The 24,292-nt window shown below is 36.1% G+C and overlaps 1 protein-coding gene across 2 annotated transcripts in view; it reads left to right on the forward strand.

Moving 5' to 3' along the window:
• The window catches only part of EPC2 (enhancer of polycomb homolog 2), a 153,956-nt gene that overhangs the window by 123,870 nt on the left and 5,794 nt on the right, over window positions 1-24,292 (forward strand). The window contains exons 5-11 of one of the 2 annotated variants that reach the window (XM_010358051.2): window positions 2,509-2,657; window positions 3,399-3,531; window positions 6,008-6,199; window positions 10,528-10,617; window positions 12,162-12,307; window positions 12,423-12,766; window positions 22,638-22,774. In XM_010358051.2, coding sequence (XP_010356353.1) covers window positions 2,509-2,657; window positions 3,399-3,531; window positions 6,008-6,199; window positions 10,528-10,617; window positions 12,162-12,307; window positions 12,423-12,766; window positions 22,638-22,774 — 1,191 coding nt within the window. The remainder of the gene's footprint in view (window positions 1-2,508; window positions 2,658-3,398; window positions 3,532-6,007; window positions 6,200-10,527; window positions 10,618-12,161; window positions 12,308-12,422; window positions 12,767-22,637; window positions 22,775-24,292) is intronic. The other variant, XM_030916585.1, reaches the window with a different exon arrangement.

A 24,292-nucleotide genomic window follows, 5' to 3' on the forward strand; every position in this document is an offset into this window, starting at 1 on the left:
TGGGTTTTACCATGTTGGCCAGGCTGGTCTCGAATTCCTGACCTCAGGTGATCCAACCGTCTTGGCCTTCCAAAGTGCTGGGATTACAGGCGTGAGCCACTGCGCCCGGCCAAAAAATGTATTCTTATAATAAAAGTTACCTTACTGATGTCCTTATAGCAGTAACTGTATTTTTTGCTGTAAAGGACATTAGTGGGACAGTTGTTGAAATATGAATAAAGTTTATATGTATAAAGAAATTAAGTAATAAGATTATATTAATGTTAATTTCCAGAGTTTAATAATTGTACTGTGATTATATGTGAATACCATTTTTTTTGAAAATATATATTAAAGTATATAGGGATAAAGGGGCATTTTATATCTTCAGATTCTCTTGAAATTTTTCAAAAATAGTGCTGCTGATACTTTCTAGATGTGTGTGTTTATATTCATACATTTATATGTATACACATATAGAGAGAAAAAGCAAATGTAAAATGTTAACCTTTAGAGAATCTGAATGAAGATATATGAGAATTCTTTATACTGTTTTTGTAACTTTTTTTTAAGTCTGAAACTATTTCAAAACAAAAAGGGTTTTTGGTTTTTGTTTGTTTGTTTGTTTGTTTGTTTAAAGGTCAAGACTGGGGAAAGGAAAGTTAGGAACGATGATTATTTGGGCATAAAGAGAACAGAGGCTGGGAGCAGTGACTCATGCCTGTAATCCTAGCACTTTGGGAGGCCAAGGTGGGCGGATCATTTGAAGTCAGGAGTTTGAGACCAGACTGCTCAACATGGTGAAACCCCGTCTCTTCTAAAAATACAAAAAGTAGCTGAGCATAGTGGTGGATTCATGTAATCCCAGCTACTGAGGCTGAGGGAGGAGGGAGGCTGAGGCAGGAGAATCGCTTGAACCTGGGAGGCAGAGGTTGCAGTTAGCTGAGATCACGCCTCTGCACTCCAGCCTGGGCAACAGAGTGAGACTGTCTCACGCACATACACACGCACACACACACAAATGCAAAACAAGATATGAGTAAGACAGGATAGAAGAGAAGTCAATGAGGTACACTTACTGAAGAGGGGAGCTGTATAAAAGGTTCTGGTGCACTTTTGAGTATTATTTGGCTGCCAGCTGGTGTGTAACCTCATATTATTATCTGCCTTACGATTCTGTGTATCTGTTTTCTGTCTGTCATCCTTACTAGATTCTAAACCTTTTGAGGGTAAGGGACATGTGCAATACCCTGCACAGTGTAGGCACAATAGTTGCTGTTGATAATACTAATTTTTTTAATTGAAAAGTATTATTGCTGCCTGTTTAAAACAAATGCTTAAACATATGCTTTAGATTTTACCTTTTGTCATAGTAATGAAGGAGAAAAAGATGAATTTTTTTAATTACACAAAAGGATGACTTATTTTTAATATTCGATGTGGAGTACCACAATGGGACCTAGTATAGGTTATTTTTAACATATGACTATTATTTTTCAAATGCAGGAAATTATACACAAAAGAAAAACAGTATAACTTTGACTTTTTCTCAGTTGTTATTTTCTCTTTTATAATCCTCCAATATGAAACCTCTAATATTCTTTAGGTTTTTTCTAATGTCATTTCGAATAATTAACTCAAGGAATGAATGATTGCTTAAGTACAGTTCACTCTGGCATAGATTGGAGGGGTGGTAGTGGTCTACTTTTAAACAAATAGTTCCATGCCTAATAGTAAAGTGAGGAATCTGTGGATGTTTGATTTAACAAAATAGTTTACATTAGTAATAATTTTATATGCAAATAGATGCTGCTAATTACAACTGAGCCTTTTCTAGTTATGTAGCAGAGCTTTCACTTTGTATAATAATTACTTGAAAAGCTAATAAACAGTGTTCTGAAATTCAATATTTTTACTAAATCTCTTTTCTACTCAGCAGTGGGGTGTTACATTACATTGAAAAATGACAATCCGCTTTCTTGAAATGGTTGTTATCCTACTTCCAGTTTTCTGAGTTTCTGAAGTGAAGCTTTACTGGTCATTGTTCATGTTCACATAGTAGTACAGTGTATCATACCATCCAGCCCCCAGTTACAGAGCTGGTGATGGATGGATGAATGTATAGGGGGACTCATTTTGACTGTTACCTTGATCTGGATAGAACTGTTCCTCTCTGTCATTGGAAAATACTTTCCTACACGCTGAATGCACTACGTTTTCCAATAACAGATTTTGTTTCAGGTGAACATTTTTTGTTTGTTTACGTTGAAATTATTTCCTTATGCCATTCTACCTTTTCAACAGCTGGCAACATTTTTTTTCTGAATATTTATCGAGAGATACTTGCTTGTACTTATATTCTCAGAGTTAAATAGATATATGTTATCTTACATAGGTTGCTGTTCAGATGATTTTTTTTAACATTTTACTTTTATAGGATAAATTCAGGTCTGATAAGAATTTCTTGAATAAAGCCGGAAATGTAGATAACTGGGTTGTTTATTCTTCTAAAATTATTATTTTTAATAGAATCGTAAGAATGATGAAGCCTCGTATGAAAAGATGTTGAAACTGAGACGAGAATTTAGTAGAGCCATAACAATTTTGGAAATGATTAAGAGAAGAGAGAAAACAAAACGAGAATTATTGCACTTAACTTTAGAAGTTGTGGAGAAAAGGTAACATTGCACCTGTTAAAACAGTAAAATGACAACTTTACCAAATGATGGGCAAAATGAACCAAAAGATTTTTAGGGGGGATCAGGTTAAACTTTATGACAGTTGATATTGATTCTGTAAGAATTTATATTTTTTAAAGATTTGTGGTTACTAGTTTTTCTTTTTATAGATTAAGTTATCAATTTGGATTACAGATTTTGGGAGAGTTTTGTGTATACTGTAGATCCTATACTTAATTTTGTTTTGGCAGAATCATTGAATTTTATTTAGAAAAGAACTCTAGTGATCATTTTGTTTACTTCTCCATATTAAAGTTTCTGTTAAGTAAAATCTGAGGGAAATGAGTATTGATTTTATTTTCTGAGTAGGTAGACATTTTTTGTTTCAACTCCTTTTAGAAATGTGTTCTCTAATATAGTATATTTTCCTACAAAATGAAATAGACTGAACGAAAACAGAATTTTGTGTGATTCCTGAAGTAAGCTTTCTAAACATTTCCTAGTGCTTGATTATATAATATGTGTAAGAAATTTGTTTGCTGTGTACCTTAGGCATTTTTTCAGTTTTTTGGTTTGTTTTGTTTTTACAAAATCCTTGTTTCTTTATTCCTGTAAATTTTATCTTTTAAAAGTAATTTGATTGTTAGCTCTTTTTGACTAGGTGACTTCCAATTAATTGAGGTATCACTTCCTTATTGTTAAACTAGGCAATGTTTTCTTATATGTTGTTACTTTTTCAAGATACCATTTGGGAGACTATGGTGGTGAAATCCTTAATGAAGTGAAAATCAATAGATCAGAAAAAGAGTTATATGCCACTCCAGCATCTCTTCATAATGGAAATCATCACAAAGTTCAAGAATGTAAAACTAAGGTGAATATTGTCTGGGAAGAAGCATGTATGGTAATGTTGATCACATAATTATTGATTTCTGCTGTTGTCTTATATGGTTTCAGTAAGGAAAAAGTAATTAACATGACTTTAGTTCTTACCATGAGCCAAGCACTTTGCTAGGAGTATTTATATATATACTGACCAATTAATCCTCGTAACAACCCTTAGAGGTAGTTGTTGCGTCTGTGTGATTTCTAGATAATAGCTAGTAGGTGGCAGATTCAAAGTTTCAATTCAGGTCTAACAGTCTGTCACTTTCAATATGCTATCTGCCTCCCTAGAGAATAAAGGTAATTAGAGTCTAGTTATTATCACTAGCCTTAGCAAACCTTGCATTGTAATGGAAGGAATCAAAACCTCAAATTAAAGCTTTCTTCATTGAGACTATTGAAAATTATTCTTATTGTCATCATCATTTCCAGAGCCAGCATTTATCAATTGTTACCTACCTTGAGTGACTTTGAGAAAGTCCTGTAATTTCTGGGTCACAGTTTCTTCCTAATAAAAGAACCAGACTCAGTGGTTATTTTAGTCACTTGGACTAGATAACTAATTATTCGGTCCTCACTTGATACATTAATTAAAGTATTTAATTGGGAAATATGAAAACTAATAAAGCCTTTAATTTTAAGGAGCATAGATTTAAGTAAGAAACAGGTATAGACTGAAGCTTCTAGACAATAGAGCCTTACTCGGTAGCAAAATTTTTTAAATGACCTAGGGTGTTTGTGGAAAATTCATCTTTTAAAAATGTACACAGTTCTCATTTTTCATGGATTCATTCTTAAAGGTCAAGAAAGAGTGTGGAGCAGGAAGACTCCTTCATTCAGCTCATGTCAATTCAAACACTAAAGTTCTTTCTTATTAATCACAGGCATCTAGCCCACCATCCTGATTCTCTCTAAATCTTACTTACCTCTATAGCCAAAAAAGTTATCACTGCAAATGTCATTTTGTAAGTTATTTTTAAAAATCCATTTTGTGTTAATCAGTGCTTTTCCTAGGTATGTGATTGTTAAGCATTGCAGTATGAAAATCTTAACCCATAATTACTGACAGAATCAGCCTTTATTATATATTGATTCTCATTTTAGATCTCCTCTATGAATAAATAGCCTTCCTAAATACTAACTTTAGGAATTTGGTTGCATCCATTGTTGTCCTACTCCATTACACATGGTTAACTATATTTACTTTGTCACGTATCCCACTTTAAAATGTGGGAAGTTTCTGAAAGTTGGGGCTTTGTTTTTGATGTAATATTTATGCCCATTATATGAAAAATTTTATATCTCACTAAATATAATTTGCCTTTCAAGCATATTTTTATTGTGTGTACTGTTTTTGACCCTAAAGTAGTTATTAACATCTGGACTAGATGTGGAAAAGTATAAATTTTGTAATTTGTACGTTGGTACTTGGAACAGTCTTTTCCAACTTTTACAGTGGCAAATCCCTTTTTATTAAAAGGAATGCCAGTATGTTAAAACAGTAACAGAATGGCCAGGCGCGGTGGCTCAAGCCTGTAATCCCAGCACTTTGGGAGGCCGAGACGGGTGGATCACGAGGTCAGGAGATCGAGACCATCCTGGCCAACACGGTGAAAACCCGTCTCTACTAAAAATACAAAACATTAGCCGGGCGTGGTGGCGGGCACCTGTAGTCCCAGCTACCTGGGAGGCTGAGGCAGGAGAATGGCGTAAACCCGGGAGGCGGAGCTTGCAGTGAGCTGAGATCCAGCCACTGTACTCCAGCCCGGGCGACAGAGCGAGACTCCATCTCAAAAAAAAAAAAAAAAAAAAAACCAGTAACAGAGCTGCTCTGTTGAGGGGAGGTAGGGGCTGGAAACCTACCCCTTCAGGGAGTGTCTTTGCCAGATGACCTCTCAGGAACCTCCACAGAAGCCTGGGGGACTTCAGAACAGTTACTGTTCGGTTGCTGCAGTAATTATACATTCTAAAAAGTGAGGGTTTTTTTTTTCCGAGTTAAGCTTATTTTTCTCAAAAGATTTGCATCCATAGAACATACATTTTAAAAAATTGGATCTAAGTGTAGAAAAGACAATAAACTCATGATCCAGTTGAAGATATTTAAAAATAAAAATAGTGGTTAATTTTTATCAGTACAGCAGATTTAAATAAAAATTGAATTTAAATACCTTTTAAATACTGGATTGCATAATAGAGCAATCCAAAAAATTCCTCACATAGTTTAGTTTTAAGTAGTAATAATAATGTGAAAAGCAAATTTAAATACCATAATTATTTTTCATCATAAGTTGCAGAAAGTAAAACATGTTTCAATTTATGAACACAGAATAATTTTTGCACATTAAAAATAATAAAATCACCTCCTGGGTAAAAATGTATGTTTTTCAAAGAGCAGTATAGTTTTTCATGATTTCTAAAATGATTTTTATTTCTTCCTTTTGGGGGAAAAATCGTCATGTAAACAGCACCCTCATCATTTGTCTTTGAAAGAAGAGGCTTCTGATGTGGTTCGTCAAAAGAAGAAGTACCCAAAGAAGCCTAAAGCAGAGGCTTTGATAACATCTCAGCAACCCACTCCAGAGACATTGCCTGTGATCAATAAGAGTGACATTAAGCAATATGACTTTCACAGCTCAGATGAAGATGAATTTCCACAGGTGCTTGTTTTAAAACTATTTTAAAGATATTTCCTGCCAATATTTTATATTGCTATATTTTTAAAACAATTGCTATCTTAGAGTTTTTATTCTTGCTTTGTTCCCCTAATGTATATAGCATAAACATTTCCACATTATTTATGTAGCCACTGAAATGGTATTTACTCTGTATTATCTTTCATCAGTTGTATAGAATTTACTCTCTTGTGGAGCACATGGTTTTCAGTTTTTCCATTTATAAAAATGAACGTAGATCTTTTCCCTCTGTATTTAAAATAGATTCTTAGTAATTGAATTACTAGTTACTAACCAAAAATTATCAATATTTTAAGACAGTTAATACATAATTGTAAATATTGAAAATATCAACAATGCTTTCCTTTTTACCACACTCCACCAGCATTGTGTTTTATAACTTTTAATGTAAATTTAGGTAATGGTTGTTTGATTCTTAAAAAGACTTAAAGGGACTGATTCAAATTTTAACTCTTTGATAAATATTGCAACAGCTTTATAGAAAAATGTGCGCAATTAAAAAATATTTATTTTTATAAGTGCTGTTTTTAAGATAAGACTTTTACTTTATGTATTAAAAGATCCGGCCAGGTACGGTGGCTCACGCCTATAATCCCAGCACTTTGGGAGGCCAGGCGGGCAGATCACAAAGTCAGGAGATCGAGACCATCCTGGCTAACACGGTGAAACCCCGTCTCTGCTAAAAATACAAAAGTTAGCCAGGCGTGGTGGCGGGTTCCTGTAGTCCCAGCTACTCAGGAGGCTAGCTAGGAAAATGGCGTGCACCCGGGAGGCAGAGCTTGCAGTGAGCTGAGATCGTGCTACTGCACTCCAGTCTGGGCGACAGAGCAAGACTCCGTCTCAAAAAAACAAACAAACAAAAAGAAAGATCCATTTTTTCAAAAAATATTGAGTATCACCTGCTCTAGCAATACCCTGTTTTTAAAAATAGCGTAGGAAACTTAACAGAAAATACTGTAACAAAGACCTTGAACCTACTGCCAGCTTTATCATATTTTAACTTTTTGACTTGTTTGCTTTAAGGAAACTTTTTTTTTTTTTTTTTTTTTTTTTTTTGAGACGGAGTCTTGCTCTGCCACCCAGGCTGGAGTGCAGTGGCCGGATCTCAGCTCACTGCAAGCTCCGCCTCCCGGGTTCACGCCATTCTCCTGTCTCAGCCTCCTGAGTAGCTGGGACTACAGGCGCCCGCCTCGTCGCCCGGCTAGTTTTTTGTATTTTTTAGTAGAGACGGGGTTTCACCGTATTAGCCAGGATGGTCTCGATCTCCTGACCTCGTGATCCGCCCGTCTCGGCCTCCCAAAGTGCTGGGATTACAGGCTTGAGCCACCGCGCCCGGCCCCTAAGGAAACTTTTTTTAAAAAAACCAACATTATAGATATGTTTGAAAGCAGGACTGTTTATAAAACTCTTCATTGCTATAACTTTAAAATCTGGAGTTTGCATAAAATGTGTCCCTTTTGGCTGGATTATACTAGTTTTACTCTTTTTTTCACTGATTAGTTTTTCTACCCAGATAATATTCTGATAGTCATATGAATAGTATCAAATATGCAAAGATATGCTTAATTTTATCCCTTGAGGAGTGCTTAATGAACCCATATATTACTAATATATTACTGAACCCATATATTCATATAATGAACCCATATATCATCTAGTTTGAACTCAGGCAGAGCTTTGAACAGCCATGGGACATTCATCAGATGACCAGTTTGAAGGAATGAGGGATATAGTGCCTTACAAAAGAGTAATTTTCTAGATAGAAAGTATAGGGAAGGGTTCTAGGCACAACATATTAGAGGGAACTCCTAGCAGTTTAGCATTACTGGAGCACATAACATAGAAGAGGAAGAGGGGATGAAAGGCTTGATGCCTGCAGTAATACCCAGATGTCAGATAGCCTCTATCTACATTATACATAATGGGAAATTATTTAAAATGTTAAGTAAGAAAATGACATAGTTAGATAACTATATGTAAAGTAGGCTTTTATTGGTGGTACTAATGAGAGCCTAGAAAGTTTTGCTATATATTCCCAGCCCTTTAAGAATGATGCTGTAGACTGGGCATTGTGGCTCATGCCTGTAATCCCAGCACTTTGGGAAGCCGAAGCAGGTGGATTGCTTGAGCCCAGGACTTGGAGACCAGCCTGGGCAACATGGTGAAACCCCATCTTTACCAAAAACACAGAAACAAAAGTACAAAAATTAGCCAGGCATGGTGACACATGACTGTAGTCCCAGCTACTCTTTGAGGCTGAGGCGGGAGATGGATTGCTTGAGCCAGGGAGATGAAGGTTGCAGTGAGCCAAGGTTGCACCATTGTACTCCAGCCTGGGCAACAGAGCAAGACCCTGTTTCAAAAAAAAAAAAAATGATACTGTAGGGTGCTATGACCTATAGAAACTTTTATTGGTGGAATCAGTACATCCAGCCTGAAAGTAGAGCTCAGTCAGTGTAACTAGCCATGTTTCTCGTGCATTAAGGGATCTTCATTTCTGCTCCAAATTCTTGCATTGATTTATATAGTAAGTTCCCATACTCACATGAAAATTGCATTTTGAAACTTTTAGGTTGTTCTGATTGTTTATATTAGGTCTTAGACAATCCTCATTAATTTTATGGTATCACCATATTACTAAAGAGTAAGTATTAACATTTACCTATATTTGGGCATCATTCGGTGAGGCAACTATTCAGACTGCACCTCTTATAAAATGAGGATTTTGTTGCTGACAAGATCATTAAAGTAATCATACTTTTTCTTTGTCTGATAAACCAAGAACAAGGAATAGGGAGCCTTAAGAGAACAAACATTTTAACCAGACTTATGTCACTGAATTGCAGCTGAACAGAACTAAAACCCTGCCTCTTCTTGATCGTGCTTCCGATTTTTCTAACATTAGCTTTGTCTTCCTATGCCTCAGACTTCTTTTATCCCCTGGAATCTACCCCTAGGGAATGGTAGTTAGGAGGAACGGGTGATAGATTTTATATACAGAATTTCTGAGACTTTGTGACACTTCCTGTGTATATCTTAGAATAGGTACATTATTTGCAAAGGAACCAAAGTGTAAAATTCACATTTGGGACTTCCTTTCAAATTTCAGGTTGGGGGCTTGGTTCCCCATGAAGAAGAATCAGCCCCAGCTCACTGTTTCTGTGTCTCCCCCATAGGGTTGGTGGAGGTATATTGGAACCTCAAACAAATACCTTTCTCCCCTGGATGACCCTGCTCAGTGGTAATTACCACAGTTTGGAAATAATATGGAGAAAACATTTTTCCTCTCAAAATAGGAAGAGAGGGATTTGTGAGGTTCAGAAATTTGCAAGTAAATATGGTTGAGCCAGCGTTTGTCAGAAAAAGAGATGTACTACAAAGTGAGAGTGCGAGACAACTGAAACTTAAGTACCAAAACTTTTTTAAAAATTTTAATCATTATGGGTGGAAATTTATCTAAAACATATTATTTCCCTGTCGTCGGTATATTTGTGTATTATTTAATCTGTTTTAATGACGTTTATAAAGTGTGCTCTGATAGGTCAATGCTACTGCCCTAGAAGCCCACTCAATTACCTAGGGATATTTGGCCTGATATGACATGGCCTGGGCAGAGTGCTTTCTAATACGTAACAGCTTTCTGAAAGTCTTTATTCTTTTCCTCTAGCATTGTGGGCTTATCTCTTCTCTATAACCAATCTGCTTACTTTAGCAAGTCTTCTTTTCTCTTCTTATTTTCTACTTCTGGTCTGCTAAGTTTAAAAAGTGATCTTTAAAAAGTGAGTGGAGAGATATAAGACTTTCCTTTGAATAAAACCTGACCTTTATGGCCTTTGAGGTTTTTTTGTTTTGGTGATTTTTTGGCTATTTATAAGCTGTTTTTATATCCTAGTTTTTGGCTTTATTACAGAGAGATAAAGTTATTGGATAAAAATACCTATAGGTGAAGTATAACTGTCATTAAATATTTATAGCCACATACATTATTTATAAAATATAATGGGATGTATAAAGACTATATTAATTCTAAGTCTTAGCACTTCATGTTTAGAAGCAATTAAGCAATGCCAATGCCATGTATACTTAACCTGAAAGAACTAATCCATTAAAAAGAAGGATTTTTAACCATAGAAAATTTTTGCTAGTCATTGAATGTTTTGGGGGAATTCAGTACCTACGATATGTAATATAGAAGTGATTTACTGTTTGTGATCAGATTTAAATTTTAGAGCATTACAAACTTGATCTATTGACTTTTGATAACTCCTAAATGGAATTCCTCTTTTGTCTAGGTATTGTCCCCAGTATCAGAACCGGAAGAAGAAAATGATCCTGATGGTCCCTGTGCTTTCAGAAGGCGGGCAGGATGCCAGTATTATGCTGTAAGAACTTTTGTGTGTGTGTGGTGTTTTTGTGAACTGGAATTAACAGGTAACCCATGTCAAGATGACTTAGTCTTGATCTAAAAATAGGAAATGCATCAATACTTTTTGTGTGATATCCTTTATGTGAATACTGGTAAAAGATGCTAAAAGGTACTGAGTCCTTTCAAAGGGCATTGGAATCTTCTTCTTGGAAATTGATAATTCCTCACATTTTAGAAATTTAGTTTCATTTTGGGCACTAATTATAGCTTCAGCGGTTGTGAAAATTATTCAGTGTGTCATTACTAGAATTAGGTAAACCCAGAATTTGTAAGTTGGTTCTAGAACCTTTGATGGCTGCTAGGTGTTTATTGAAATTTGTTGTTATGCAAACCCATCTTGTGGATACATACCAGTAAGTATCAAACAAAATAATAATTTTTAAACTTCCATAATGGCAGTGTTTTGTCTAATAATTGTATTCATAACTTTCTGACACACCTAGAAGTTGCTTTATGCTATGAAGTCGCATTATATCACTTTCCAAGGTTCTCGGATGAGGTATAATGTAGCATTGTGAGGATGGCTTTGACTTTCTTATATGGCTTGTAGAGATCATTTATCTTGCTATGTAATGGTAAACATATACTGACAACTATTTTAGGGTGTGTAAATTTAGGAGAGGTGGAGATTTGTTTACTAATTATGCTGATGAGAGAAGGGAAATTTCTTAATGAAAGGGAACAGACATAGCATGATAAAATGATGAAGGGAATGGGAAGGCAGGGAACAGGCTGTTTGTTTCTTTATATTTATTTATTTATTTTATTTATTTTAGAGACAGGGTATTGCTCTGTCACCAAGGCTGGAGTGCAGTGATGCAATCATACAGTTCACCGTAACTTCAAACTCCTGGGCTCGAGTAGTCCTCCCACCTCAGCCTCCTGGGATTACAGGCACATACCACCACATGCTGCTAATTTTTGTAATTTTTGTAGAGATAGGGTCTTGCTACATTGCCCAGGCTGGTCTTGAACTCCTGGTCTCTAGTGATCCTCCTGTCTTGGCCTCCTAAAGTGCTAGAATTACAGGCATGAGCTACTGCATCCGCTTGGATATGTTTCTTAAAAGTAAAGAGGAAGCTTCAGTTTGACCCTTTAAGAGTTTGAAGTGCAATTTTTAGTCCAAAAAATTTTATTTCTGGTTTCTCAGTAGGAAGCCTACAAATTACGATGTAATTTCACCATCTCTACTTTGTACACATATGTTAAAAGCTGCATTATTTTTAAAGATATATTCCTTTTTAAGTATAATGGACTCTAAGTGAATATAGAAACTAAATTCAGTTTGGGTAATCTTGGTGAGTGAACTTTTGATTCAGTTTTGTAAAATTTAACCTGATTAATAGTCAGTGAAGCCCCATTTTTACAGTTTTATGTCTAGATTTTAATTGTTCTGCTAATGTTGCAGTTACTTCATGTTTATCATGATCTAACCTGTCTTCATTTCAAATTTACTCCATGAGTTTTTTGGGTTTTTTTTTTTTTTTTCTTTCTTTGCAGCCTCGTTTGGACCAAGCTAACCATTCATGTGAAAATTCAGAACTGGCAGATTTGGATAAGTTGAGGTATAGGCATTGCCTGACAACACTTACAGTCCCAAGAAGATGTATAGGATTTGCAAGGAGGCGAATTGGCAGAGGTGGAAGGTGAAGTATTTGTTTTCACTTTTGGTATTTGGTTTTTGTTTGCTATCTGGAACAGAAGACAAAGAAAAAGTGTTCAGCTGTCTCAGTTAATGTTTGGTTTTATTTTGCTTTTCAGGGTCATAATGGACCGAATATCCACAGAACATGACCCAGTCCTAAAACAGATAGACCCTGAAATGCTGAATAGTTTTTCAAGCTCTTCCCAAACTATAGACTTTTCTTCTAATTTCTCTCGGACCAATGCTTCCAGTAAACATTGTGAAAATAGACTGTCCCTTTCTGAAATATTAAGCAATATCAGATCATGTCGACTACAGTGTTTCCAGCCAAGGCTACTAAATTTACAGGACAGTGATAGTGAAGAATGTACCTCAAGAAAACCAGGGCAGACTGTGAACAATAAAAGAGTTTCTGCAGCATCTGTAGCTTTATTGAACACCAGCAAGAATGGCATATCAGGTAAGCTGTTGCTGTGTTAAAAGCATATCCTGCTATTCTTTTTTACTTAATTTATTGGGAAAGGAATTTTACTTAACCTACTGCATTTTTTTCCTAACCTAAGAAACAAAATTGTACTGTTCTGCCTCACATTTTAACCAAATTGTCCTAAGTAGTACTGTAAAACCACTGACATTTATTTCGGGTGTTTTCCTGGTATGGTAAATGTAGGCAGAATGCATGCAGACTTCCCTATGAGCACACTGCTTATAAGCTGCCACCAGATAATCACAGCACAGTACTATCTACTGCTTGTGTTAAAGGTAATTTTCATTTTGGTGCATAATCTTTGATTAAATGTTACCATTAATCCTTGAGAGTACCTTTGAAAACTCTTTCTGGAAAATGATGTTTAGGAGACTCCCTGTGAATAATTTTTTTTTTTTTTTTAGATGGAGTCTCGCTGTATCACCCAGTCTGGAGTGCAGTGGCGTGATCTCAGCTCACTGCAACCTCCGCCTCCTGGGTTCAAGCGATTCTCCTGTCTCAGCCTCCCAAATAGCTGGGACTACAGGAGCGCACCACCATGCCCAGCTAATTTTTGTATTTTTAGTAGAGACAGGGTTTCGCCATGTTGGCCGGGCTGGTCTCGAAATCCTGACCTCAGGTGATCCACCTGCCTCAGCCTCCCAAAGTGCTAGGATTATAGGCATGAGCCACTGTGCCCAGCCCCTATGAATAATAATTTTTGTCCGATAGCTTACCTCTAGTTAGATCAGGAAGTTTTTTCATTTTTAAGAGATGTATTCAAATTAATGTAATATTTTTATGATATGTACATTGTAAATAATGTATAATATCTGGAGAATCTAAGGTACAATTTTGATTTGTTTTCTTCTGTGGTCTGTTTATCACATGTATGCAAGTATGTATAATTTATAAATATCTTTATAATGTATACATTGTATATATGCATTGTATCCCAAGACTAACATAGAGACTTACACTGTTGATACCTTTTTTTTTTGTATTTCTAAATTATTTCCTAGATGATGCATTCTAGCATGTGAAATTATCATATTAAACTTCTTTAAAGTGATCATAAATCACTTTAGCTTGATTGGTCTCAATAATCAGTCTCTTTTAGCTACTGAACTGCCTCTTTTCCAACTTGACTCATACAGTGATTTGTTTAAAGGTTATAATGAAATATTGGATTTGTTTGAATGATTAGAAATTGGCATATCATTTATCCAAATTGGTTGGTTAATTTTCTCCTAAACGAACTTAAGTAAGGAAAATGGCCTCCCATTATATAAAGTTCATGAGTCTGTGAAGTTGAAAGAGTGCTTGAAGCTGAAATGGATAAATGCGTAATACAATTTGAGGCTGCAGGATTATTAGAAATCTAAAGATAGTAGAAAGTTGACAAATACTAAATCAGATCTTTTTTCAGCCAGCTCTAAGACAAAGTTCCAGTTTATTTAGCTAAATGGAATTCCTGTACTAAACATTCTCAAAATAATTTTTCCCAAAAAGAGAGTTTAAAACATACCATATAGAGGCATTTATAATTACATTTGACCGTAGGCTGATTGTTTTCTCTGGTGATATATACCACATTAAAAAGTGATTTTAATATCTTCCTTCTCAGCGTGAACATTGCCAGATATTTTCAGCTTTGTACTATACATTCCAGATTAACTCTAGATTTAACCTGACTTTTTTCCAGAAAGTATATATGTGTTGTATATATTGTTATATCATCAATGCGACATATGTATTGGTCCAAAATATAAGTTAATACGACTTAAATAGTTCCATTATAGTCACCTCTGTAATCCTATGACACTGCCATACAACAGAAAATGAGCATTTAAACTGTTACGTTAGGTGTGCATGTACTTCTCAGGGAATTTAAGTCACAAGTAGGCAATGTTAACATCATAGACAACAAGTTTTTTTGTGTTTTTATCTTTACCTTACCATTAGAAAAAAAATAATCTTTTTGGTCTGTGTGATTTCTCCTATCTGAAATTTTTTAATACCCTCAACACAGTACCATTTCTTTCCTTAAAAAATTTTTAAGACTTAAGCAACAACTAAGGTACATTAGAATTCAGTGTTTTGAAATCATATCTGTCTTATTTAGTAATTTATTCCTAGAGTAAAAGATTTTGTTTGAACTCATTCTTCTTAACTGACTGTGACTCCTCTAGTCACTGGGACCACAAGGTTTTTTGTTTTCAACAGATATATTTTGTTTTAAAATAATAGGCATGGCAATACAAATACATTAACAGCATTTAAAAAAATAATTGAAAACTTATAATTTAATGATTTGTATCAGTTACATTCATTATATAGATTTCTTAGTTCTGGTTAGATAATAATTTTAAGTGAATTCAGTTACAATTCCATGAATACGGATAGGAATTTCCTCATCTACCTAAATAGAAGGATGAGGGAGTTTTAGAAAACTATATTTTTACCTTTGATGGATGTATCCTCATGTATTTAAGAATACAACAAAAGAATGGGATCCTCATGTGTTTGGTTTTTTTAATCTATGTGTCTTGAACACTTTCCTTCTGCTTGTTCTTAGTGGGCTTGGTCATGAGAGCACAGTTGTTTTTAAGAGTAACAAGACACAACTGTGCTCTCATGACCAAGCCCACTAAGAACAAGCAGAAGGAAAGTGTTCAAGACACACAGATTAAAAAAACCAAACACATGATTTTAAGAGTAACAAGACAGGCTGGGCGCGGTGGCTCAAGCCTATAATCCCAGCACTTTGGGAAGCCGAGATGGGCGGATCACGAGGTCAGGAGATCGAGACCATCCTGGCTAACACGGTGAAACCCTGTCTCTACTATAAAGTACAAAAAAATTAGCCAGGCGAGGTGGCGGTCGCCTGTAGTCCCAGCTACTTGGGAGGCTGAGGCAGGAGAATGGCGTGAACCCGGGAGGCGGAGCTTGCAGTGAGCTGAGATCCGGCCACTGCACTCCAGCCTGGGTAGCAGTGCGAGACTCCGTCTCAAAAAAAAAAAAAAAGAGTAACAAGACAAAAAATAAGGGAACAAGACTAACACTGGATTATACTTTTCCCTGGCAGAGAGTAACACTGAACTAAACAGATTATTAGTACTGAATTGTCCATTTCACAGCTGGGAAATCCCAGCAAATGAGTTTAATCAGAAATAGAAACATAATGCACTTTATTTGTATCACAAATTCCTTAGTTCTTAAACAAAAATTAAAAAGAGGGCTGCATCTTATGTGGAATTGAGGGCTAGTGGCAAATAATTTTCTCTTAAATGTTGTTAATAGCCCTGATTAATGTTTTCTGAGTCATAATCCATGTGTCCAAAATATATTCTAGGCCAGGCACGGTGACTCATGCCTGTAATCCCAGCACTTTGGGAGGCTGAGGCAGGTGGATCACTTGAGGCCAGGAGTTCAAGACCAGGCTGGGCAACGTGGCAAAACCCAGTTTCTACTAAAAATACAAAAGTTAGCTGGGTATGGTGGCACGTGCCTCTAGTCCCAGCTGAGGGGGGAAGATCTCTTGAACCCAGGAAGTAGAGGCTGCAGTGAGCCAAGATCCTGCCACTGCACTCCAGCCTGGGTGACAAAGTAAGACCCTGACTCAAAAAATATATATATACACATACATACATATATATATATATATATGTGTGTGTGTGTGCATTATCTTTTAGATACTTAAAGGAAAATTGAAAACTGTATCCTAGGTATTGGAACCAAAACTAAAGACTTCATTTGAAAGCAGAGATGTGTTTTGTTAACCTTTAAGTAAAATAAAGGTGTATTCTCTTAATTGAAAAACACTTGTCAAAGAAAAAAAGCAGGATAAAGAATAGATTGATTGTGGTGAACATGACAATTGAATAACCAAGAGAAATTAATTTCATACATCATTTAGTATCTGTTATATGGGAAACACTGGGTTAAATGTTTAAAAGTTGCAAAGTTTTACAAGACAACCCTTACCTTCAAAGAACTTAATTAATAGCACATGCAAATTGTAATATGTACATGAAGAATGTAATTTCTTCACATAAACAGGGGATAATCCTTTGAAACTACAGTATTATTCTCTGAGATGATGTTCTAATCCAGAACTCAAGAAAATACATTTTGTATCTAAAAGTGCTTTGCTTTTTCAGATTTGAAAGGACAGATTAATTTACATTTAGTTTTAGTTTTCACTCATGCATGGTTGCAAATTAGCATGATACTTTTTTCTTTTCTTACCCGTCATAATATACAGAATAGATACCAGTAGCCTTTTTGACAACTTTAAATATCTTAATATTACCAATTTCTAAAATCATTAAGTTTGTAAAGTTTTCCAAGAGAAATTCCTGATTCTTAGTTTTTTCAGTTTCTCTTCCCATTCATTCTTAAATTGTCATAAATGTGTGCAACTATGATAGTTTTAGGATTGGTATAATGTGATTTAGCATCTAGCTAAGGATTGGGGTTGCTTCCAGAGGTGAGAAATGGATTCAGACCTAAGGGATTAAAATATTTTAGTTAGACTATAAAAGGAAATAACGAAGTTTCAATTGTAAATATTTGGCTTGGGTTTCAGAAGTTTAAATGGATTTTTAGTCTTTTTTTCATTATTCTCACATCTATTTGTTCTCCATTCCCCAAATCCCCTCACCTTTCCACTCCCCACCCACAAAGACTGTTTATTCGTTAGTTTGCCTTTCACTGTAAGAGTTACATTTGTAAGATGTATATAGTCCTGGAAAGGTAATGTCAACCCTCCTGGATATGTTTGTCAGCAGAGTAGCTCCAGTGGTTTATATGAACTTTCATTTGACTTCCCACTCTAACCCAGAAGATTTGATGTAAGATCCCTCTCTCTACCCTTTAATCCTGCCCCAGATCTGTCCTTTAAAACAAACAAAAATTGCATATAGTCAGGGTATCTTCGATAAAGCATATACCAAAACTCTTGTAATACTGGGTATAGTGACTCACCTCTGTAATCTCAGCACTTTGTGAGGACAAAGTGGAAGGATGGCTTGAGGCCAGGAGTTTGAGACCAGCCTGGGCAACATAGCAAGACCCTGTCTCTCTCTCTTTTTTTTTTTTTTTGGAGACGAGTCTTGTTCTCTCGCCCACACTGGAGTGCAGTGGCATGATTCCGGCTCACTGCAATCTTCGCCTCCCAGGCAAAACCGTTTTCATGCATCAGCCCCCCAAGTAGCTGGAATTTTAGGCACGAGCCACCACGCCGAGCTAATTTTTTTATTTTTAGCAAAGACAGGGTTTCACCATGTTGCCCAGGCTAGTCTTGAACTCCTGACCTCAGGTGATCCACCCGCCTCGGCATCCCAAAGTCCTGGGATTACAGATGTGAGCCACTGCACCCAGGCAAAGACCCTGTCTCTTAAAAAAGAAAAAAAGGAAAAAAAAACTTGTAACAAAGACTGACCTGGTAGATGAAGAAATACTAGATAATGTATTCTTTTTTGACTCTTAAATAATCTTTACTGCCAAATTAAGTATTCTTCATTAAGCTGTGAAAATGTGGTCGAGGCTAGTATTTGAAAAATTCATGGCTTCCCAAGAATCCATCTTAGCCCAGTTTAAGAAGCACTGCATTAAAAGTTAAGAGATGATGAAAAAACAAAGGCACAAGCACAAAAATCCTGTGTTCCTACTCTGTTGTGGGATGATCATCCAGAAGATCCAGAGTGTATTTCTGTTTAGATTGTTCTTTTCATTTGTCAACAAAAACAATACAGAGTTAACAAAGATTTCCCATATACTCAAGAATACCTCTGGGCACAAGCTTAAGAAGCAGGGACCTAAAGCTGTATAATCATTGTGTTAGTGTAAAATCTGTGGAGGTACACAGAGTATGTTTTTAGTTGATCACTAAGAAGTCACCCTAGGCAGAGCACCATACAGGAACTACACACCTAAAAGGCAAAGGATGAAATGAGGGATGGCTGGGACCTTTGAAAACAAAGTCTGCTTTCCAAGGATGGTGACAGATACTTAAGAAAAGGCATATGGATTTATCTGAGGAATAAAAGTAGACTGGTAATTACGAGATAGGTAATGAATCAGATTTGTAGAAGATAGCCAGAAAGGTGAGGGGCTTTCGTGAAAAACAGACTGTTCTGTATACAACATATCTGGAAATACAAGTATGTTACTAATGTCCTGAATTACGTATTTGGGTATATAAAAGGGAAAATCGTATAACAAGTATGCCGAATGTGTTATATAGAATGTGTTACCCAGGAAGTTTTGCAAAACATTTTACTTAGGGAAGGAATACTTCTCATCTATCTGGAGTATTAAAATACTCCTACCTTCACAAAACAATCAGATTTATGGTTACTTTTAAATTGATAAGATTTCTGGGCATGTGATGGGATAGATTTATGACCAGCATGAATTTCACTTTTAAGCTAGCAACTTAAGATCAGCTAGTGAAAAGAACTTGGCTTGACCCTAAGCAAGAGAAGCAGAGAATCTCAATTTCCCTTTTGTACATTACCACTTGCCCTTGGTGCCACCATCACCTCACCCAAAGCTGGGTTCCTATCTTGTATCTTATTCTGAAACAGATTTGTTCACTCTATAACTATTACTTCTTTCTGATGTACTTTAATGTGTGCCTCTTGGTAATCCAGAGCAATGTAAGAAATCTCTTCTGGATGTATTTCAGTAACTTATAAAAGAAAAAATAATTAGTAGAGAAAGTGCTTTCAGTCAAATTTCTCCTGCTCCCCCCACCAACAAGTAAGTAAACCCTGAGAACCCTGAGAATTGCAGTTCAACATTGTGTCCATGCTATTAAAACTATACATTTCATACCACTTTTCCTCCACCCCAAAATAATAAAGGAGTTAGAAAGGATGTTTTGTATATGTTCCAATTTTGTGTCATTGCTTACTCTTGGCGATTTTTGTCTAAAGTTTTGAAGTAATAATAAATTGTGCTCTAGAAAATTCTGAATGAGGAAAATCAGCTTGTTGCAAGCACAGAATACCTTGCTTAATAATAAAGAGCTAGATGCCAAGAATGGATATAACATACTGAGATTCAGGTGAGGGGGAAAAGAAAAAAAATGAATGTAATTTTTAAGAGCATATACATATAGAATTAAATTAAATTTGTGTCAGTGATTCTTAACCAGAAATGGGATCAGAAATGAGAATTTTAGTATCAAAGTCCACCTAGGTTTAAAAAGGTTAAGAAACACTGACCATTAGTCTGAATAATTTGGATTGCGACTAGGTTGGAATTTTCTGAGTTTCCTATGAGGAGAAAAGAATAAGGTTCCTGAGCAAATTAATGGTCTGAAGAAGACAGGACAGTAAATGCAGACACCCAAAAAAAACAGCTAGTTTTATCTGTTTCCCTTTTTAATATGTACACAAATGATCATGTGTTCATAAAAGCAAGTAGAACGCAGCTAGTTGGCAATATTTTATCTGTGATCTACCAACCCCAAAAATATTTTTGTTGTTGTTAAAAAGTAGCAGTTTGGGCTGGTCACAGTGGCTCATGCCTGTAATTCCAGCACTTTGCGAGACTGAGGCGGGAAGATCACTTGCAGCCATGAATTGGAGGCCAGCCTGGGCTGACATAATGAGACCCTGGGTATACAAAAAATTTAAAAAATTAGCCAGGTGTGATGCCATGCACCTGTAGTTCCAACTACTCACTACTCAGGAGGCTGAGGCGGGAGGATCACTTGAACCCAGGAGTTCAAGGCTGCAGTGAGCTATGATTGTACCACTGCACTCCAGCCTGGGCAATAGAGCAAGACTCTGCCTCCAAAAAACAGGAATTTGTTCTTTCTACTAATTTAGATACATACTTTATTCTGAATTAGTAAGATTTTATCAGCTGACTTAAAAGATTTTAGAAAGAAGAAAAAATTCTCATTCTTGCTTCTCTCTCAATTTTGATATATATTCTTATTTGGCTTATTCCTCACTTAATATTAATCATTGTGCCTCTCACCTTTTCACCAGAGTATAAAGCTCAACTCTGAACACACTTGACACTGGACTTAAGGACTGTTGTAATAATACCAGCTTCCAAGTCCATTTCTTTTGAATTGGTGAACTGTACACATAGGACTTAAACAGATTTATTTGGGTTTAATTTAAGATTTTTCTTTCTGTCTTTGTATCTAATAAAACTATTTTTCATCTCTTTCCCCAAGGTTTTCAAACAGCTGGAAATTCATGAATACTTCACATTTTCATTTGAGTTTGAAGATTATAAATTTAGAATTTAAAAAATTTTTTTTCATTTAAAAATAGAACACTTGCAGTGAATTTAACATGTGCAAAGAAAGACATTTGATTTTGTTGGTAATTCAGTAAGATAACTAATGTGTACTTCAAAAATACAGGTAATTTTAAAATTTTAGAGTGAGCACTGTAATAGCCCCAAGGTTTTGAATCTTTTAAAAATAACATTGCTATCTAAGAACTGTTTTCCCCTTCTAGTCCAATACAAATTTTAATGGTAATATTGTGGAATAGAAATGAGAGTATATCCAAAGCTTTGTTCATTTCTGGGACATAACTCCTTTGTCATAGAAATATACTGTACTAGGCATAACTTGTTATATGTCTAATTTACCATAAATTTTTTTTAAAATTATTTATGTGTGATCCTACTCAACAGAAAACTTGGGAGAGTTAAGTAAGCTAGATTGAGGCTGCAGTTGCCAGTCTAAACTCCTTTAGGTCATATTGATTAGATCACTCAATTGCATGTAGAGGTTGATTCATTAATTGGTATTTCTTATGTCTGTCTTTTCTTTCCAACTACATTCCAGGACTTTGTAACAGAGATCCTCTTCTTATTTTCCCCTGTATTCACTATAACTCTTAGTGCAGCATTCTGCATTATAGTAGATAGTAAATATTGGTTGATTGAAATAATTGGGAGAAAGGAAAGCGAGCAGTAAAAAAATAGAGCAAAATTACTCTAAAGTACATTTCTTCTAATGTCATTTAATTTTTCTTGACTCTAATATTGTACTGACTTCCATGGAAATGTCTTTGTGTTCTCTGAATCAATTTATCAATCATCTGCTGAAATATCAACGAATGAAATTTTGTTTACATTTCTTTGAGAAAAATGGTTTCTGTAACTTAGCTGATTTTTTCAAAAAACGTTGTAGATGTCTTATTTTCATTTGAAACACACTTTTAACACAGTTGGTCACAATAGAATTTATTACATCTGAGGATACATATTATCTTCAGTTTTCTGAATACTTGTCTGATTTCTAGCCCATATTTTTATAGATGGATTTACTTTAGACATTGAATCTATTGGCTTAAATTATAGTTTATGGTTATGTTAGATGAATGTTGTTCTCTACTTTGATTTGTAATCAGAGAATAAAATATTTTCACTTCAATATTATATGAAACCAGCAGTAAAAATCATTGACAGTCTTGCAGATGGTCCTGCTTTCTTATTAAGGCTATAACTTAGTCATTATTTTATTATTATTAACATGAATAAATCAAAGTTTTTTTCATTACTTGCTCGTCATAATGTAGAGAATTAAGAGTGGTCTCAAAGATATTAAGTCTGCATAAATGGTAAAATATTCATGTTAGAACTATATTATTCAACAAAAACTACATTTAGGCACTTTTCTTAGCATGTGATGGAGATCACAGATACAAGCATACACCACACTTGCTGAAAGATTTGCCATTTTCATTAGATTATTTTCTGATAATCCATGTTGTAGTTTGTTATTGCTTTCATCTTAATTGTGGAGTAAGTTTATATTCTGCTTGTGTTATTAAAAATCTTGTAAAACGCACTCATTTCCAAAATTCATGTTGTTTACCAGTAACAGGGGGTATCACGGAAGAGCAGTTTCAGACACATCAGCAGCAGTTAGTTCAGATGCAAAGGCAGCAACTTGCCCAGCTTCAGCAGAAACAGCAATCTCAGCATTCCTCACAACAGACACATCCAAAAGCACAGGTAAACTGCTCTTTTCTTCATAGTTATGTCTGTTTCTTTCATCAGTATGTAGTTTTATTCCATTTTAGTCTAGTCAGATACCAAGAAGATAATCTTGGTTTTGCCACTCTTGATTTGGGGGCTCTAACCTGAATTTCTTTTCAGGTAATGTACGTAATTTTAAGTGACTAGCTTATAAACTAGTCTCGTAATACTTTGAGAAGAGTTCTGGAGCCAGATGTGGTATTTTAAATTTTTTGAAGGGTTGAGAATTTATAGAAGTAATTATATATGTAGTTGTGAGAATCATTCTCCACCTCTACTCCCCCAAAGAAGATTTTTTTGAAAGATATAACTTTCCTAACCACTTCCTAAACTGTGTGTTTAAGTGCCATGTGGATGTGCTTCATAAGCTGGGCGGTAATTCAGTTGAATTGTGCGATATATTAACAGCATAACACCTTACCGTTGTGAATCACATTTTCCTATTGAAGAAAATTGCAGCCAGGCACGGTGGCTCACGCCTGTAATCCCAGCACTTTGGGCAGCTGAGGCGGGCAGATCACTTGCTGTCAGGAGTTCAAGATCAACCTGGCCAACATGGCAAAACCCTGTCTCTACTAGAAATACAAAAATTAACTGGGCATGGTGGTACATACCTGTAAGCCCAGCTACTTGGGAGACGGAAGCATGAGAATCACTTGAACTCTGAAGGTGGAAGTTTCAGTGAGCTACGATCGCGCCACTGCACTCTAGCCTGGGTGATGGAGTCAGACTGTGTCTCAAATAAATAAATAAATAAAAGTTTTTAAAAATGAAGAAGAAAATTGCCACTAAGGGAAGTTGTTTGTAGACACAACTAAATAAAGATGCTAGAGATAAGAATACAAATACTTGCCGGGCACGGTGGCTCAAGCTTGTAATCCCAGCACTTTGGGAGGCCGAGACGGGCGGATCACGAGGTCAGGAGATCAAGACCATCCTGGCTAACACGGTGAAACCCCGTCTCTACTAAAAAATACAAAAGGCCGGGCGCGGTGGCTCAAGCCTGTAATCCCAGCACTTTGGGAGGCCGAGGCGGGCGGATCACGAGGTCAGGAGATCGAGACCCTCCTGGCTAACACGGTGAAACCCCGTCTCTACTAAAAATAGAAAAAACTAGCCGGGCGTGGTGGCGGGCGCCTGTAGTCCCAGCTACTCGGAGGCTGAGGCGGGAGAATGGCGGGAACCCGGGAGGCGGAGCTTGCAGTGAGCTGAGATCCGGCCACTGCACTCCAGCCTGGGCGGCACAGCGAGACTCCGTCTCAAAAAAAAAAAAAAAAAAAAAAAATACAAAAAACTAGCCGGGTGAGGTGGTGGGCGCCTGTAGTCCCAGCTACTCGGGAGGCTGAGGCAGGAGAATGGCGGGAACCTGGGAGGCGGAGCTTGCAGTGAACTGAGATCCGGCCACTGTACTCCAGCCTGGGCGACAGAGCAAGACTCCGTCTCAAAAAAAAAAAAAAAAAGAATACAAATACTTCATAAAACCATAATTGCCAA

Source organism: Rhinopithecus roxellana, chromosome 14 (genome assembly GCF_007565055.1).
Source record: "Rhinopithecus roxellana isolate Shanxi Qingling chromosome 14, ASM756505v1, whole genome shotgun sequence".
NCBI classification, from domain to species: Eukaryota; Metazoa; Chordata; class Mammalia; order Primates; family Cercopithecidae; genus Rhinopithecus; species Rhinopithecus roxellana.